Source organism: Babylonia areolata, chromosome 22, assembly GCF_041734735.1.
Source record: "Babylonia areolata isolate BAREFJ2019XMU chromosome 22, ASM4173473v1, whole genome shotgun sequence".
Lineage (NCBI taxonomy): Eukaryota > Metazoa > Mollusca > Gastropoda > Neogastropoda > Buccinidae > Babylonia > Babylonia areolata.
Window position 1 is genome coordinate 10,540,904 of NC_134897.1, and position 19,954 is coordinate 10,560,857.

The window sequence follows — 19,954 nt, forward strand, 5'->3', positions numbered from 1 at the left end:
AGCAGTGACTGTTGAGTAACAAAGATGATCCGACAGGTGATTGGTTATAGCAGTGACTGTTGAGTAACGAAGATGATCCGACAGGTGATTGGTTATAGCAGTGACTGTTGAGTAACGAAGATGATCCGACAGGTGATTGGTTATAGCAGTGACTGTTGAGTAACAAAGATGTTTACAGTTCTTCCTGTTTCAGCAACCCAGTGCAGAGAGTGAGCTGTCGAGTTTCATCAACCTGAATCTGGCCATTGTGTACTTGCGCATGAACCGACAGTCTGACCTTATGCGCATGGTGGAGCTGCTCAAGCCGGAAACCTTTCAGTCACAGTCAGTACTGTGTGTGTGTGTCTTGTCTCTGTTGGTGCTTAGTCTCTTGTTTTCTTCATCAATATTTCTTCTCTGCTTTCTTAGATTTTTGTTTGTAAATATTTATTAAAGATTTGTTTCCCACCTTTCAGTTTATTTCTTTCTCTCCTTTCTTATGAACTTATACATTCGTTTCCCTATTTTTATTTCACTTTATTTCTAATTTGCTTTCTTTGTTCATATTAATCTTTGTTTCCCTCCAGATTGTTTGGTATGAAGTCCTTTCATATCTTCAGTGTAAAGTTTGGTAAATATTGAATTATTTTTGTTTAACTTTCAGCAGTATGAAATGCTTTTTCTAATTTTTGGGGAGTAGGGGAAAGCAAAACCTTACTTGATGTCAGCTCTTTCACTGCCATAGGTCACCTCAGGGGATATCCAGGGGTCATGTTGGAAGGACTTTTTCACATTGTAACAAAGCTTGACAGCTGCAGCCAGTTTCCTGCCAATAGAACAATGACTAACCTTTACTCCCTGACCTAGTTTGAAGTGAACAAGTCCATTGTGGTGTTCTGACATGAACCAAAGCCTGTGACTGAGAGCTTGGTATGTTGAGTAGTTGGTGCTGAAGAGTTTTTCACACTGCAGCTTGATACTGAAAAGGCTAAAGTGGTATGTAGGTTTTTTTATATCTGCCTTTCAACCTTGAGTCTGGAAAGTGATACGTTTTCTCACACAGTGATTTCTACCTTTCAACTTAAATACTGTACTAGTGTTAGGAAGAGGTATATATTGCAGATAGGTAAGTGATGAGAAAAATGCTACTGTCCGCAAGTATTACCCTGAAGTTGACAGATTGTACATGTTTTTGGTGGTGTGTTTTTTTTCAGCTCGCACAGTCTGAAAGCAGCAGCGTTCTTCGTCAAGGGCTTGCAGTCATTCTTCCAGGCTAACTACCCAGATGCCAAGTAAGTGGACGTTCTCATTCCTTGGGATGTAGTGAAAGGTGATATCTTCATTTACAAGGGTAGTGTTAGTATTTTCACCTTTTGAAGTTAAGCCCTTGTGATTTTATCTTTTCTGTGGCTGGCTTGCTTTTCTGTTTTCATTCCTGTTGTTTCTGGTTTGGCATGTATTGTAAAGTTTATGGCCCATATTTTCCATTTACACATAGCTGTTTGAAGTTGTTTTTATTCCTTTGCCTGTACTTATAAATGTTAGAAAAAAATATTTTGTGATTTGAGACGTGCCCCTTTTTTTTTTCTTTTTCTTTTTTTTGTGTATTTCTTTGACATGTGTTTTGTACCTTCACGCAAGTTTTCTTTCTTTTTGTCATTTTTGACTGGTATGTAAAGTATGAGAGTAAGTGTAATAAACTGTTTCAGTTGTCACTTATGTGTATATGCTCGTCTTATGTTATTGAGTACATAGATCTTGAATTATAAACAAAAACACAATGACAAAACAAAAAAACAGACAAAACACTTGAACCTGTTCAGTGCCTATCAGACGTCAGCTGACTTTTTACAAGTGTGCCTATAAGACATCACTGACGTCCTGCATCTTTGCCAATTTTTCCTTTATTGGAGAAAACAGACTGTGAAAGATTAGTTGTCTGTATTATAAACATACTGTTTAAATGAGCATAAGCCAGCTGACAAACCCCTTTCTTCTCGATAATGTTTTGCCAACTGGACCACTTGGAGCACACATGAAAAGTGGGTTTGCCTTGTTTGCAGATAGTTAATAGAATATGATGGGTTTTAAAAACAAACAAACAAACAAACAAAAAACACCACCCCACACTTCTCAAAGCATGATACGTATGGCTCACAGGAGGTACCTGAGAGAAACCCTGAAGATGGCCAACTCGGAGGATGTGAACCGCCTGACGTCATGTTCGCTGGTTCTCCTGGGTCACATCTTCCTGTCCTTAGGGAACAACCAGGTGAGAGGGTCCTGCTGTGGTCACACTGCTACTTTGTGGCATAGTTCTCTGTGTGTGTGAATGGTGTGTGTGTGTGTGTGTGACTGGTGTGTTTGTGTGTGTGTGTGTGTGTGTGTGAATGGTATGTTTTTGTGTTTGGGGAGGGCCTCAGTTTGTGTCACAGGGTTTGTGTAAGAATGGGAGCATATGTGGTGTGTACATGTTTAGGGTGTGTGTGTGTGTTGTACATGTGTGTGATGTGTGTGATACATGTATGTGTGTGTAATATGTGTGATTTGTGTTTTGTATTTAATTTATATTATGTGTGTGTAATATGTATGTGTGTTATGAGATTTCTATCTAATGTGTGATTAATATGTGTGTGTGTAGAATGTGTTTAGTGTGGGTATTACACGTGTGTAACATATGCAAGTAATGTGTATGTGTGGAATGTGCGTCATATTTGTGTGATATATGCGTGTGAGAGAGTGATATGTGTGATCTGTGTTTGTGCTGTGTGTGTATGACGTGTGTGATGTGATATGAGTATGTAATATGTATGTGATGTGTGTGGTGCAGGAAGCGATGAACCTGGTGACACCAGCCATGCAGCTGGCAGGGAAGATCCCTGACGTCCATGTGCAGCTGTGGGCCTCCTCTCTCCTCAAAGGTCAGTCACCCCTTTGTCCCACTGCTGTGTTCTGTGAGACATCTCTCCTTTCTCACTGTGCTGATGGTCCCTCTCTCCTCAAAGGTCAGTCACCCCTTTGTCCCTCTGCTGTGTTCTGTGAGACATCTCTCCTTTCTCACTGTGCTGATGGTCCCTCTCTCCTCAAAGGTCAGCCACCCCATTGTCCCTCTGCTGTGTTCTGTGAGACATCTCTCCTTTCTCACTGTGCTGATGGTCCCTCTCTCCTCAAAGGTCAGTCACCCCATTGTCCCACTGCTGTGTTCTGTGAGACATCTCTCCTTTCTCACTGTGCTGATGGTCCCTCTCTCCTCAAAGGTCAGTCACCCCATTGTCCCACTGCTGTGTTCTGTGAGACATCTCTCCTTTCTCACTGTGCTGATGGTCCCTCTCTCCTCAAAGGTCAGTCACCCCTTTGTCCCTCTGCTGTGTTCTGTGAGACATCTCTCCTTTCTCACTGTGCTGATGGTCCCTCTCTCCTCAAAGGTCAGTCACCCCTTTGTCCCTCTGCTGTGTTCTGTGAGACATCTCTCCTTTCTCACTGTGCTGATGGTCCCTCTCTCCTCAAAGGTCAGTCACCCCATTGTCCCACTGCTGTGTTCTGTGAGACATCTCTCCTTTCTCACTGTGCTGATGGTCCCTCTCTCCTCAAAGGTCAGTCACCCCATTGTCCCACTGCTGTGTTCTGTGAGACATCTCTCCTTTCTCACTGTGCTGATGGTCCCTCTCTCCTCAAAGGTCAGTCACCCCTTTGTCCCTCTGCTGTGTTCTGTGAGACATCTCTCCTTTCTCACTGTGCTGATGGTCCCTCTCTCCTCAAAGGTCAGTCACCCCTTTGTCCCTCTGCTGTGTTCTGTGAGACATCTCTCCTTTCTCACTGTGCTGATGGTCCCTCTCTCCTCAAAGGTCAGTCACCCCTTTGTCCCACTGCTGTGTTCTGTGAGACATCTCTCCTTTCTCACTGTGCTGATGGTCCCTCTCTCCTCAAAGGTCAGTCACCCCTTTGTCCCACTGCTGTGTTCTGTGAGACATCTCTCCTTTCTCACTGTGCTGATGGTCCCTCTCTCCTCAAAGGTCAGTCACCCCTTTGTCCCACTGCTGTGTTCTGTGAGACATCTCTCCTTTCTCACTGTGCTGATGGTCCCTCTCTCCTCAAAGGTCAGTCACCCCATTGTCCCACTGCTGTGTTCTGTGAGACATCTCTCCTTTCTCACTGTGCTGATGGTCCCTCTCTCCTCAAAGGTCAGTCACCCCTTTGTCCCACTGCTGTGTTCTGTGAGACATCTCTCCTTTCTCACTGTGCTGATGGTCCCTCTCTCCTCAAAGGTCAGTCACCCCATTGTCCCACTGCTGTGTTCTGTGAGACATCTCTCCTTTCTCACTGTGCTGATGGTCCCTCTCTCCTCAAAGGTCAGTCACCCCATTGTCCCTCTGCTGTGTTCTGTGAGACATCTCTCCTTTCTCACTGTGCTGATGGTCCCTCTCTCCTCAAAGGTCAGTCACCCCTTTGTCCCACTGCTGTGTTCTGTGAGACATCTCTCCTTTCTCACTGTGCTGATGGTCCCTCTCTCCTCAAAGGTCAGTCACCCCATTGTCCCTCTGCTGTGTTCTGTGAGACATCTCTCCTTTCTCACTGTGCTGATGGTCCCTCTCTCAAAGGTCAGTCACCCCTTTGTCCCTCTGCTGTGTTCTGTGAGACATCTCTCCTTTCTCACTGTGCTGATGGTCCCTCTCTCCTCAAAGGTCAGTCACCCCATTGTCCCTCTGCTGTGTTCTGTGAGACATCTCTCCTTTCTCACTGTGCTGATGGTCCCTCTCTCCTCAAAGGTCAGTCACCCCATTGTCCCTCTGCTGTGTTCTGTGAGACATCTCTCCTTTCTCACTGTGCTGATGGTCCCTCTCTCCTCAAAGGTCAGTCACCCCATTGTCCCTCTGCTGTGTTCTGTGAGACATCTCTTCTTTCTCACTGTGCTGATGGTCCCTCTCTCCTCAGTCACCCCCTGTCCTGCAGCTGTTTTCTGTGAGCTGTGTCTTTCCTTTCTCACTGTGCTGTTGGTTCTTTTCTCCTCAAAGGTAAGCAGCCCTCCATCCCTCTTTGGTTTCTGTAAGACATCTCTTTCCTTTCTCACTGTGTTGGAGGTCCCATCTCCTCAAAGTTGTCATCCCTCTCACCCACTGCAGCTTCTGTAAGACATCTCTTTCCTTTCTCGCTGTGCTGAAGGTCCCTTCTCAAAGTTCAGTCATCCCACCCTCCCTCTTTGGCTTCTGTAAGACATCTCTTTCCTTTCTCACTGTGCTGAAGGTCCCATTTCCTCAAAGTTGTCATCCCTCTCACCAACTGCAGCTTCTGTAAGACATCTCTTTCCTTTCTCACTGTGCTTATAGTCCTCCCTCCTCAAAAGTAATGGTGTGTGGTCTCTTGTTTTTTCCCTTTGTTTCATAAAATTCAGAGTTGGTGGATTGAAAGTCAATTGCACGTGCTATATTGTGACTCACTGTTGGAGACACTGGCAGGGTCCAATTCCCTGTCCTGTGCAAACTACTAGTCTGCCCAAGGGGAGAAATGGAAAACAGCTGCTACTAAAGTGCCTAATGAGGAATCCTTATTCCAACCCTACCCCTCTCAAAAACAAAAACAAAGAAAGATGATGATGAAAAGAAAGACAAGTGACTGGAACGACATTTTACAGTGTTGTGTGTGTGCTGTGTGTGTGTGTGTGTTACAGATCTGTACAGACTGGTTGGGGACTCTGTGAACGAGGCGGAGGGTTACCGCATGCACACCACTTTCTCCCAGTCTCTGCTGAAGGACCACTTCCAGTCCTCACAGCTGCAGGAGCATGGGCTGATACAGGTACTGCCACTTCCTCCACACCTGGATTGTTTTTATGATAGTCAGTCGTATCCGACCATGACCATCAGAACAGCAGAGGATGCAACTGCTGTCCCAACTGTCTTGGCTAGAATTATAGTGGAGAGGGTCTTGCCCAAGTTACATCCCCACCCTCTCTGCCAAGAGGGTTTCAGGACAGTCAGCGTTGGGATGGTTCCTAAAGGCCATCATAGCCCCCTGGGCTGTAGCACTAAGAGCCAATGCAATTTTGCCTCCTAGTTTGAAAGTCATTGCCCTTCACAAAAGGCTAAGCTGTAAATGATTTCCCATTGCAATGGAGAAACCATTGATAATACAGCTCTCACTTTGCTGTTGGCCCAACTGTAAACTTAGTTCAATCTGTGAAAAAGCCAAGTGTTGGGCCTATTCATTTGTACCATGTGCTGAAAGGATGTGTGCATCAGTGTGTGTGGTGGAGTTGTGGGGAGGGAGTGAGTGGTTGTCATTACCATTTGTTTTCCTAACCACTAACCCAGTATCATGGGTGGGAGTGTTTCTGTATCATATGGATTTCTGTATTGCTATTTAATCACGCATACTGTACGGTAACCCGCTGGTGCAGACTCCAGCAGGGGTCTTGGATTCCTGTCCTGTCCAAACTTACTTACCAGTCTGTCCAAGCAGAGAAAAGGAAAGTAGCTGCGGCCAGTAGCCTCCTGTTTAAGTTACCTCCCTTGTGTTTACAGAAGCATCCTCTTTTCCTGATCTTTCCTACTTTTGTGGTTTAGTTGGTTTTTGTTTGTTTTTTTCACTTTTTCTCCTTTTCTGTCCTTTCATTGACTCCCTGTTTTTTCATGTTACTATGTTTTCAAACGATTCACAAGATTGTGTCCATTGTTTTGGGGTTTGCGCCAAGAGTAAGCCCAGATTGAACTTGATTTTTTTGGTGATAAAAATTTGTTTCTCTTTGTTTTGCTGTAAAGACATACACTTTGGTTAACCCTTTTGCTGCCAGGAAAATAGAATTTAAGTGAAATTTATTTGCCAGGGTTTTTTCACAAAAAGTGGGTATATATTTTCAAAAAATCCTGTGCTCTTTGTTATTGGAGAAAGACCCATAAAAGTATATATTTTCTGAAAGGTAAGTGAATAAAGAATACTGAACACATGATGTTTTCCCATTTTATATATTTTCAATGACATGCTCTTGTTTTGAAATCAGTGTTTTGTTTTTTATCACATTTTCAAATTGTTCATCACAAACGTTAGGTAATTTGCACTAAAGTATCATATTTTCTGGACAAATGGATAATACCTGCACACACAAATTATACTAGAACAACCATAATTTTTAAAAAAAGAAAAAGAAAAGAGACAGATACTCAGTGCACTGTGACCTCTCCAAGTGATAATATGGATGTGGGGCCACGCCCCCTCGGTCTCCACCCCCCTTCGCTTCACCCCTCTCACGCATGGTCACTTCATCCAGTTCACATCAGATCGCACTGGCTGAGTGCCAAGAAAATCGCTCACACTGTGTCCTGCTGGAAATTTGGTCACTTTCTGTTCGCTGCTACAGCTGTTAAGTCTGCGTCACTCACTGATAATTGTATCTTAGCCGGTCTCTTTATTGCTCCCTTTATTTTCTATCAAATCGTCCTACAAAAGTTCATCACTGTCTTCTTCAAATTTATGCTTCAATTCTTTTTGAGCATCAGCTAAAGAAAGCAATCTTGGTTGATTTCATGCAACCACGATCGCATGTCTTGAGCACGGGGTCCGACATTTTGTTGAGCGAGCAAAGAGAGGAGCCAGGCAAACACTGCGGCAGAAATCCAACCAAAACGTTCAAAGAAAGGACTGCCTCATGGCATAGTGGGGTTTCTAGCTAGATTCCCCAAGCTAAAGCTACCAGTGTTCTTGTCAACGAACTCAATGCAAACCAGGTGAAAGTCAGAATAGTTCAATGACAAGTTATCTTGTCATTGTGGCAGTGAAGCGTACATGCTTGCGCTGACAAGTTATCTCGTCATATTGGTAGCCTAGGGATTAAACAGTCCCTAGACCCAGCTACACACTTTTATATCTTTAAAAAAAAAAAAAAAAGTTTTACAATTTGTTGTCAAAAGTGTAAATGAATTTGTATAAACCTTGTTTCCTTTCTTAAGATCCTTTGATAACTGTAGTCCAAATGTGAGTGTCACAAAAAGAATTGATGTGTGGTCTTCTGCCAGTCGGTTTATCAGTAATTGCGTTGTATTGTATTTCTCTTTTTATCACAACAGATTTCTCTGTGTGAAATTCAGGTTGCTCTCCCCAGGGAGAGCGCGTTACTACACAACAGTTCCATCCATTTTGGGGGGTATTTTTTCCTGCATGCAGTTTTTTTTTGTTTTGTTTTTGCCTGTTGAAGTGGATTTTTCTACAGAATTTTGCCAGGAACAACCCCTTTTGTTGCCTTGGGTTCTTTTACATGCGCTAAGTGCATGTTGCACACAGGACTCAGTTTATCATCTCATCCGAATGACTAGTGTCCAGACCACCACTCAAGGTCCAGTGGAGGGGGAGAAAATATCGGCGGCTGAGCCATGATTCAAACCAGCGCGCTCAGATTCTCTCGCTTCCTAGGCAGATGTGTTACCTCTAGGCCATCACTCCACATGCTCAGAAGGAACATAATGTTATAGATGTTTATCTTTTTGCTTTTTTTTTTTTTTTTTTTTTTTAATTAAAAAAAAAAAAAAATCCGAATAGTTTGGTTTTCATTTGAGCGAACTGAAAACAAGCTAATTCCTACTGAGAGGCAATTTTTTGCACGTTTATGCTTTCCAAGTTAAATGTTTTGTTACATGTTGACCTGTTAAAAGGAATGAATTGCTAAATATTATATAAGAAAGTGATTGTAAATGTTGAAAAACACCCAAGTGAAGTCAGTTCAAAATTATCTTTATTGAGAGTAAAAGAATAAGCTTTTACAACGTTTTTACATCCTATCCTCATAAAAAAAAAAGGGCGGGGGTAGGAAAAGCATAACATGAAAAGTTAAGCATGATAAAACACACCAATTCTATGGGGGGAAAACAGTACACAGACAAATAGCAAATGAACATGTATACATGATGTCAACACAGTTATGACACACGAAAGCAGCATCCTTACATCATCAACAAAAATATTCTGGAAGACAGACAGTGAGGGTGAGAACAAGAGCGAGACTGAAAAATTGATGTGTGTGTTTCAGTGGACAAGCGGCCCCTGCCCCTTCCACCTGAACACGTCTGGTGGTGCCAGCAACATGTTGTGACCTCACCCCAGGAGACACAGCTGTGGTGTGTGTGAGGCATCCACCTAGAGACTGGGCTGTGGTGTGTGTGTGTGGCATCCACATAGAGACTGGCTCCAGGCCAGCATACGCATCCTATGATGCGTTTCGAAAGGCAGCAAACTTCTGGATCAGTGTGTGTGTACAGTGTGTTGATTCTGATCCTGTGCGTCAGGATGTTGGGAACTGCATGTACGTGGTGAACTGTAGCGGTGTGAGAGACGACACCGACAGGAGGACTACATGGATGTGAGGATCTTCAGGTTGACACATCATTCAGGTGTTAAAAAAAACACACAAAAAATGAAGACTGTGAGAACTATTAAATGGTGAGGAATAACGGCTCCCACCCCTCCCTGTCCAGTGGTGAATGCATCATCAACTGAAAGGAGAGGAGGAGGTAGAAACCCCAGAATATACCCCCGTCTACCACAGCAATATGAATTTTATCCAAACATTTTCCTGGCAAGTGGGCCATCTTGTGCAGTGTTGGTGCCGTGCTGGATGGAAGAATGTCACTGGCAAGACGGAATGGCTTATTCACATTGTGGCCTCAGCCTGGAGTGAAGGAGGCCAGACATTGGGTGGGCCAGTGTCTGGACAGATTGCCATTGATTCACAGTTACATACTAGAGTTTTATCCGCTTACCACCAGAACTGTTTCTTTGGCAGCTTAGGGTTATGTGATGTTCACAACTTGTAGACCTATATGTGTTGATTTGCTATATGGATAGGATCGCGTGATCTTCACAGCTGTTTGTTCTGTATGTGAGAATGTGTGTGGGTGGGTCGCCTTATCTACAGTGAATCAGGTTGCAGTGGTTGAACCACTGATGAGGTTTGTAGAAAAGTAGTCATGATTTTATCGAAAGTGGTGGTTGAATGAAGTGTGGATGATGTAAATGGCAGTTGACATATATGATGTGTGTCTGTGCGTGGCTCTCATTGTGTGCTTGCCCATTACAGGGCAAATTTTAATATTCTCCATCACCAGAGAATCCTTGAGGGAGGGAGGGGAGAAGACAAAGGAAAACAAAGTGCCCTTTTAGTGATGTTCAAAACTGTTTTGGTTTGATTCAATGATTTGATAGGAAAATTCTTGAAATATTTGTAAGAATTGTGTACCTTGGAATAAGAATTTTAAGGGATAAATTGGAAAAACTGTTTCATCTTGGCCTCCAGTGGCAGCACTTGGCACACAAATTTCATCAGCCGTGTGTGCAAGTGCTGCAGAATGTTTGGGAAGCTCTGCTGCAGTAAACATGGCTCTGACAGCCTCCACAAGCCAGTAGGCAACCAACAACTGCTGTAAGTTTTGCCAGCAGGTAATGTTAGTAGTAAAGCAGGAATAGTTTTAAACGCTCTGTCAGTCTGTGCATGTTGAATGGTATATACCTGTCACGTTTCGTGTCTGATTTCATGTGGATGTTTTTATTTTTTGTTGTTTTGTTTTTTTGCTTAAAAAGGTGGGTTTGAGACTGACCTGATGAAGTGTGTGACGGCTCCCTGAGGAAAACCACAGAATCTTGATAGGCTTTGAACAGTCCATTATCTGTATCAGTGTCAAGATTTCAGCTTACAAATGCTTTGTCATCTTTGCGTGATGTTTGAGGTCTGCTTTGATTTGGTTGCGTTCTTTTGTCAGGAATATTTCGATTAGGGTCCCAAACAGCAGGTTGATTGCTTAAAGGTTTGAAGTTGGGAGAAGTTTGTTGATAGCAGCAGTGCCAGTACATATAGTGGCACCTTTTGTAGATTCTGTTGATTCTGTCATTGCTGATCGTTCATTCTGTCATTACTGTTATTCTGTTCATTTGTCAGTGACAGATTTCTTCGTGCAGAGATGGAGAGGGTGTTCATGGAAAAAAGTAATTAAAAAAATGATGTGGAGAATTTTACACATGCAAATTACTTCTAGACGGATCAAGAACAAAACAGTATAAATATATATTATGGAAAGGATGACGATCAATATATTTGTGACAGGATCTAAGTTTTGAGGAAATTGTTTTAGTTGATTTTTTTTCCTCCTTTATTTTTAAAATACATTTCAAACTGCCAATCGTAATGAATGTATATATTATAGGGGGAAATGTGGGTTGCGAATTGTTTCCAGATGTGGACTGTAGATTAAGGTGTTATTTATTCAGTGGCTGAGCTACAGCTTTACACATTAGTGCTGTTGTGTTGTGAACGGCAGGAAGGGAAATGCTGTATTTTGTTGTATTTTTAATCAAGACTAAGTCTTGTGTAATGATCTAATCATGCTGTTTTCCTTGTCTGGGTGCGTTATGTTTGATGGCTCAGCTCTTGTTTTGTTATCCCCTCAGAGATGTGAGATCATTGAAGTCTTTTTGAAATAACTAACTTATCAAAATAAATATGAGCAAGACTGCTGTTAAACATTGAATGATGCCATAGATGAATGGTTACCAAGGTAAGTTCTTTATTTTTTCAACATTTTCAAAACGTATGTATGAAAAATGGTGGTGGGCATTAAGAAAAGATGTTATGAAACGTGAAATTATTGTATTCAGGATTGTTAGAGAAAACTTTACAATACATGGGTATTCAAAAAAAGAAACAAGTTAAATATATACCTCTGAAATTTAAATTTGAATAGATTAACTTATGAAACTACAGTGAAAGGGTTATAACATATAACATATATTTTTTTCCATGTTGTTACTGAAATAATTGTCTAAAAGATCAGTTTTAATTGGAATTTTTCAAATCACAGCACTATTAACCATGTCAGATTTGAGTAGTGTGGAAGGCAAGTTTAGTTTTGATGGAATGTGGGCAGTATGATTTGATTTAAGTTTCAAAGTTTCATGATTGCGTTGCTTTTTTGAAGAGCACTTCGAACAAAGGTGTTTTTGTGGGTGTTTTTATATATATATATATATATATATTTTTTATTGTGCCAACACTTGCACAAAAAAATTGTTTACCAATAAGACAAGAAGAATGACCCCCCACCCCTATCAAGATCGGAAGATCAAGTTTCAGTTACATCTTGATCTTTTTATTAGTTCATTGTTTATTCAAGATTTTTTTGGTTTTCATATGATGGTTTTCATGGAAAGGTTAGAGGTCCCTGGAATACCTTTTTCAGGAAACAATGTTTACAGTTGTTGTCACAAGAGGAAGGTGACAGAAAAATGGTTTTGCATGTTGTCAAAACTTTTTTGTTGTACATTGCCAAACAGTCAGATTGTAAAACAGATTTATTTCATGACATTTTTGTTTCATACGATTTAGTAATGAATCTGATTTTGGGATATGTTTTTTTCTAAATGTATTCAGTTGTATTCATTACTCATTGCTGCAGTTGTATAAAATACCAGTATTTTAGAGAGAAAAATTATCAACAAACAGGATGCTAATTTAAAATATGTACTTTGTTTAAAAAAAAAAAAGAAGAAGAAGAAAGTGGGGGGTTCACATAGAAAATAGTTTTGTCTTGGGGGTGGGGGAGACATATTTATATCTGAACGGGTGCAAGAGTGTGTGTGTGTGTGTGTTCCTGAAGCAAAAAATCTGTAGAATTGAAGGGAGGTAGGTTGCTATGCAAAACAGTTCAGGGAAAGTTAACTAGGACAGCTGTCGGTAAGATCAGTGACTGAGGGTTTTTTTCCTTCCATTTTTCTGTAGATTCACTGCACCGACTGAGACAAAGCTTTCTTGATTATGTGAATATGGGATTGTGTGGGAAGTTAGACTTTGATGAAATTTATGAGAGTGAAGTAAAGGGCTCAGCCATCAAAAAAGAGGGGTGAGCTGGTGGTTTGGTTGGTAGTAATCATCCTGCCTGCTTTTTCTTGACCACCACATGTATGTTACTGTATTCCAATCAGTGCAGACCTGCCATTACCATCAGCTTCCAAGCCGACATATTAAGACCCCTAGGGAGAGTGGCCCACTTCTACCTTGTGTGGCTTGCTGATCAGACCAGTTCTTGTGCTCTGTTTCGTACTTTTGGGGTGTTTATTCTGCTATTCTTATGTCAGCAAGTGGAAAGACATAAGATTGAGGACTTACTCGTCCCATGTTCCATTTCTGCGTGCCCTTTCCCATAAACTGGTGGTGGTTTCTGTGCATCAGCCATGTTGGATTTACTGAAGGGATGATGGCACTTCACATGACACCAGCAGGGGGGGGGACGGGGGGGGGGGCCTGTGGGGAGGTCTGTGGCCCCATGGCCCCCATCCGTGATTCCTGCAGTGTACTGAGAGGCTTGCCTGGAGGTGTGTTGTTTTTTTATATTGCATTTTTGGCTTTGTGTCGTGCCTTGCAATGAAGATGAACTGCACAGGCATCAAGGACTGACCTAGGGAGTGGGTAGAGTCCTTTTTCAAGTCCGCACAGCCATACGCCGACCAGTGCCTGTGTGTCGGCACAAAACACTGTCCGGCAGCTGGCACCTGTTTTGGAATGCGACTGTCACATTGCTCATGCAACACACCTGGTCAGACTTGAATGTCAAGTTCCCTTTCTTTTAACAAGGATTCAGTTTATTACACTTAAACATATTATTCAAATCCTATATATACATATATATATATACGTATGCCATGATGGTGTTTGCCTTTTAATGAACCCCACTGCATCAGATGTCTGACTGAATGCTTGGATCACAAGATACAGGGTATAAAGTCAGTTGGCAGCTGCCTTGCTCATGTTGTACCTTGTGATTGGTTTTGTTCTTTATTATTCTTGGTGGAGGCACATCTTGGCTTGTAAGAATTTCAAAATGAACTTTTGTGATGCTTCATAAATAATGGTTTTCTAACCTGTTTGGTTTCTTTTTCAAGCCCTGAGATGGCCTCTGTGGTTAGCTGGGCGATATTTAGCATTACCCTCTGATGCCGTTGTCATCACTTTAGACAGTTGAGGCTGACCATTTGTCTTGGACTTTGTGAAAGGACAGAGAGGTTGACCCCATCCCCCCTCCCTCCCCCACTGTCCTTTGTGAAAGGAGAGCAATGCTTTACTATTTATGGGTGCACTCTCTGAATTGGTCTGCATGTCCTTTGTGAAAGGACAGCGACGCTTTATCATTTGTGGGTGCATCTTCTGAATGAGTCTGTGGTCCACAGAGAGGGATTCACACAGTGAACATGAAGGTAAGGGATGATGGTGACAGGTTTGTCCTGCTGTTTTATAGCATCTTTCTTGTGTTGTCATTAGTTGTGACTGACACATTGCCCAATTCCACCAGCACAGACGTTCAGAATGTCATGACATACCTTCAGGCGATGTTGCACAATCTTCTCTACAGCCCAGAATTAATAATGTATTGCCTCTTCTATGGCTGAGTGGTGTCCATTCACATGGCCATTGTGAATCCTGGCAGACAGACAGAAGACGAGTCATCAGCATTGTCACCCAGAATGTTGTGACTGTCCTGTTTCACAGTCTCCTTGATGGTCAGGTGATGTCCGTTCACATGGTCATTTATATTGCTGTTTAGATAGTTTAGCTAATGCATGGCAAGGGTATCCAGTATGTCGTGTTCAGTCGGTTTCCTTGATGGCCAGGTGGTGTCCATTCACATGGTCATTCCACATTACTAACACAATGGCCAGTCTATCATCACTACAGACAGACAGAATGTCTTCACCAGTGTTCAGGTGATGGCCCGAATGTTGTAGGTGCATGTCGCATCATCTGTGCTATGGCCAAGTGATTTCTTCACAGGGTCAGCCAGTGTGATAAAGCCCTGTGTTATCATCAGTACAGAATTTCAGAATGTCATGACAAACCTTCAGGTGCCTGTTTCAGTCTTCTCAACAGCCAAGTGAAGTCCATTCACAGGGTTGTCCAGTATGATGAGCGCATAGCCCTGTAGATATCCACAATGTCACCAATGTTGAAGTGATGTAGCACATTCTTCTCTATGGCCTAGAATATTAAGATGAATGCTGTATTGCCTCTTCTCTGGTCCAGCCTGCTTTACAGACTGCACATTGGCTCAGGCATTAAGTATGTCATGACCAACCTGTTTCACACTTCCTTGATGGCCAGGTGATGTCCATTCACATGGCCTTCTGTTTTTGGTTTCTGTGAAAGCCTAGTTAATCATTGGCATCCAGAATCCTTTCTCCTCCAGGATGGTCAAGTGTTGTCCATTCACATGGTCATTGATTTTGATCTATTGATGGCTTAGCTAATCAGTGGCATAGAATGTTGTGTCCAACCTTTTTCCGTGATGGCCATCCAATGTGATGAACAGATAGGAATGTGATGAGTGATGTTGGTCAGTGTTCTCTGTGACCCATGAAGTGATGACCAACCTGCATGTTGTACAGTGTTACTGATGGCCCAGACCAGTCGTGGTGGTGACACTATCTGGGCCATTCTGCCTCATCCCTTCTCTGCGCCTTTCACATGACTGACTGGGCTATGAGCAGCATGATTTGATTGGGTTCTGTTCCACCAGTCACACCACACCACACTGTTCCTCATGAGAGGAAGCAGAAAATAACTTGACACTATTGACTGTCATGCTAGAAATCGACATATTTTCAAATGAACATTTCTATCTCCATACTATAATCATTCATTATTTTGTTAGACACATGACTTGATTGAACATAATGGCCTTGTTAAAACTTTTTTTCCAGGAAGCAGTTAAGCGAGGTAATCAGACATGCTGTCACCACTTAGCAGGAAGCTGTAGCTTCTCGGTGAAAGAACCAAAGTGTTTCTTTAACAAGGAATGAGCGAGCTCTGAAGTGACAGGGAATCAGCCCTAAATGGCCTCTTATCTGTCAACCGGGCCATGGACAGGATTAGATTGGAGCCCAGCCCCAGATGGGCGGTCCACCTGTGGGACGTTCCTGCTTACTGTTCTGTCTGATGTGCTCTGGCACAAAATGTAATGGCTGCTTTGTGGTTGGTTGGGCTACAAGCAGTATGATTTGATTTGGCACAGTACATGTTGGTCTTCAATCACTGGACCTCAGGGTTGAGCCAGTGATTTGTCCAGTCTTTACTGTCACCCCCAAATGTTCTTCCAGGATGAGTGAAGCAGTGTGAAGTTGATCTGTCCTGAACTCAGATATCTCCTGTGGTCAGCTTGACTGCCGTGTCTCTTTGAATAAGTAACACTAACAATATTTCATTAAGTAACACTAACAAGATCATGGTTTCATTGAGTAAGTAACACTACCAGTGTCATTTTGGTTTGAAGTCCCACTTTGGGGTCAGGGCAAAAGATCCCCTTTCAGAAGTGTAGAGAGGAAGTTCATCGCGGTCCTCAGTTCATGTTGCCTCTCCTTGGGGTTTGCAGCTTCCTAACATTGCTGTTGAACATCCGTTCTTTGAATGGGAAGGTTGGGTTTTTTTTTACATGCTTTTAGCTTAACTGTGCGCACAGTCTGTTAGACTGTAAACACCTTTGTTTTTGAGGCAGCTACTTCACAGTAGTCCTTCCCCACAGGTCTGCATTGATTCAGCTGCAGTAGTCATGGTGGTTGGGAAGGGGCATTGACAAGTAGGATTAAAAAAATAAATTCTAATAGCACTTGGTTTTTGTGTTAAGTTGGGCTTTTTTCTTTTAATCTTGTCATTTAGATAGGCATATTTTTTTTTTTGTTTTTTTCTAATGTGTGCATGCTGGGTATGGTGGTGTTATGTGTTTTTGTTTTTGTTTGTTTCCTTATCCCACTGAACACCAGAATAGTATTTCAAATGCATGTTTGCCTGTGTGCAAAGATTCAGGCACAGGTAAATGTGTGCTTGAGAGATTTGGGAATTCAGTTAACCCATATGGTATATACTAGGAGCAGGATTGTCAGATGAAAAGACCAGAGTGAATGTGCCTGTTGTTTAAATCAGTGTTTAATTACACATACTTAACCGTGACCCAACTAATGCAGACTCCGGCAGGGGTCTGACATTCCTGTCCTGTGCAAACTACTATCCGCCTATGCGGAGAAAACGAAAGCAACTACGGCCGATAACCTCCTGGAAGTAGGTAACCTCCCCTTTGTCCTGCTAGTCCAAGCGCCCGCTGAAAAAGCTTGTTTTGCGTCATAAAGTTTTTTTCTTTGGCGATTCTAACTGAGTTTTCATTGCTGATTTCAAATCTAATGGAGGCCAGACGCTAAACTTTGGGCATTATTGTCAAAAAGTGAAAATCCAAGATGGCCGCAATTGAATTAGAGTGAAAGATGTTGTGATGGGTATCATGCATTTAAAGACATAAAAAATGTACAAACTTAGTTAAATAGCATGCAATGAAAGAAAAGTAATCACACTTGATGAAATACACATCAAATATTCGATAAAATGGCTACTTTAGAGAAATAAAGATGGCCGCCATCTAGTTTTCATATAATGTGCTGATCCGCAAAACACTTGAAACCGTTGTACTTAAATTGTTTAACAGGGAGAAAACACTGGAACACTCACCAGTGTCTGCTGCTAGTTCTCACATCAATAGTGGCTGAAGGGCATCTGAAAACAGGTCATGTATCCTCATAGTAGGGCGGGGCAATGACAGTCATTGGATTATTGCAGGCAATTGTTCCTCTGCATTTGCAAAATGCTGTACATGTAACAGACATTTTGGTGCAGGTACACTGTACTGTGCTGCATCCAGTTTTACAGCTGCATCTGACCAAATTGAGAATTTCATCAGGAGCTGGCAGCTGAGCATCAAGTCCAAGGGCTGGGCGGAGTGTTAACTGGTGTAGCTGCCATCCATACTCAACAGGATCCAGATCAGGAGGAGATGGCTCCCCTGCCGCTTGCCACAGCACAGCCTGAAAATGTGCTCGTTTGATGTGGGCCTGAAAACTTGCCATTGTCGGAGGAAGGCTACTCAGTTTTGGGGGAATGTGTCTCTTTCCAGCAATCCTCTTCCTGAAAATGTTGGCTCGAACGGTGTTCAGATTGGCCCCTGACTCGTCCCCATAGAGCAGATTAGTGAACTGAAGGCATGACTCAGAGATTTCCTGGAAAGGTACAGACATCTTCCCAAGCTTCAGTTCACCAGAGAATACTTCAAGCTTCTTGAGGACTGTCATCTTTCCAATTCCAGCAAAGGAAGAAACTGTCACAACCAGTCAGTGCATGAGCTGCCAGCAGATTAGGCATTATGGTTGCATGCTGTCTGATAACGTCGTTGACGCTTATGACATTATGTGTGGATGTGCACGACTCGATGGACAGAGTCATATTTTGGGACAGTCCTTTGGTCTTCATGTGGAGATGATGTGCCAAGATGATGAGTACATCGGTGTCATCAGAAACAACCCTGATGTTCCTCTGTCCTAATGACGATTCGTTGATGACATGAAACGCCATCAGCACATCAGCTTCTTCATGATACAGAGGGTCTTGCTGAAGTCCAGACCCCATGTGTATGGGGTGTGGGTCTGGCCCAGTGATGACAACATCTGTTCCTGGTGGAGGCTGCATGCTGCAAAGCCGATGTACGATCATTTGTATCAGTTGTTCCTTGTTGGCTGTGACTTTCAGCATGACACTCTGCTGTGGCAGAGGCGACTCTTCAGTCAGGTTGTACACACGACTAGTCCCCTTCTGACGGGCGGTTCGACAGCATGATTTTGTGCTCAGTTTGTAGTATCTGTCGAAGACCACATGTGACACTGGTGCTGCCTGAACTCGTCGCAAAATGGTGGCAACTGCGGCTGTGATGAAAGCCGAGACTTTAACTGGAGCTGCAGGCCAAGGTACTGTCCACAAAATTGCACAGCCATCCAGGATGACAACAGTGGGAGGTTCTTGGTTGCGAACACCAGACAGAATCTGTATTTTGTTCTTCAGAGCAGCCTTGCTAGTTGTCCTCATGTCACCATTCTCATCAAAAAGGGCTGTAGATTGAAGAGCTAGTTCATGGGAAAACAAAGTCTCAATGGAAATGGATTCCCTGGAAGTCGCCATAATGGCAAGAACGCGTGCATATATGAACTCAGTGTCAATAGCAGTGTCCACTTTAGCATGTTTTGCAGTCACTTTCATGACTGCAGCCATGTTCTTCACTTTCTTTGTGAGCTTGAGATGGAAACTGGCAGGCCATCCGCCCTCAAACGCCTGTTGTTCTGCAGCACCAATCTCTACTGCCTCATGGACATTGACAGTTGGGTCATCAATGACACAGTCAGAAAACACGTTGATGAGGCCTGTGTCAGGATGTTTGCTGGTGTCCAGGATGTCAATGCAGGTAGACAATGTCTCTCGAATCTTTGCTCGGTCAGCAGCATCCTCCTTGATGCGTGTGTGACGCTCTTCTTTGTGTGTGTTGACAACTGTCTGAACATCCCCTTCTTTGATTTCCTGGAGGTCGTTCAATAGCTGGGTCAACGTACTTTGTGAAAAGGCCCAGATGGCAAGGGTGGATTCATTGAGAGTGGAGCCTATGATTCCTGAAGGCCCATGGCCATAGCGCAGGTAGGTCGTCTCAATGAAGAGATCTGACCAAACTCTATTCCACAGGCCGTCTTGATGGTGCATGACATGTTCCCCAGCCATGAATCTCTTCAGGACGGCTGGATGTAGGCGCTGCATGGATCGGAGGTAGTACAGACCGTAGCGAGCATAGTTGACGTGTCCAGAGGCAAAGAAGTAGGGGAGCATCTTTTCCACAGCAAACAAGTGAAGAGTCCAGTCAGCTTCTCTCTCAGCCCGAACAAAGGCCATCATAATGAACACTGGGTCAATGAGGCACTCAACCCAAAGTCTTGCGTTTTTACTCTGGGTGCTTTTGGTCATGAGACGTTGCGTAAGTTCAGCCATGGTGTGCACGTCAGTGTTGGAGAGAATGGGTCGTAGTAACTCCTCAACAAGAAGTCTCAGTGCTCTCACATTTTGTGGATATTTTTTCCCTGTCAACATTTTTGGCACCCC

At 43.0% G+C, this 19,954-nt stretch overlaps 1 protein-coding gene across 2 annotated transcripts in view; it reads left to right on the forward strand.

Moving 5' to 3' along the window:
- LOC143296933 (MAU2 chromatid cohesion factor homolog) overlaps positions 1 to 17,073 on the forward strand; it is a 40,227-nt gene extending 23,154 nt beyond the window's left edge. For both annotated transcript variants that reach the window (XM_076608962.1, XM_076608963.1), the window contains 6 exons: positions 194 to 324; positions 1,194 to 1,271; positions 2,140 to 2,251; positions 2,810 to 2,900; positions 5,645 to 5,772; positions 8,993 to 17,073. In XM_076608962.1, the coding sequence (XP_076465077.1) occupies positions 194 to 324; positions 1,194 to 1,271; positions 2,140 to 2,251; positions 2,810 to 2,900; positions 5,645 to 5,772; positions 8,993 to 9,055 (603 nt within the window). In that variant the 3' untranslated portion in view covers positions 9,056 to 17,073. The remainder of the gene's footprint in view (positions 1 to 193; positions 325 to 1,193; positions 1,272 to 2,139; positions 2,252 to 2,809; positions 2,901 to 5,644; positions 5,773 to 8,992) is intronic.
- The last annotated feature ends 2,881 nt before the right edge of the window (positions 17,074 to 19,954 follow it).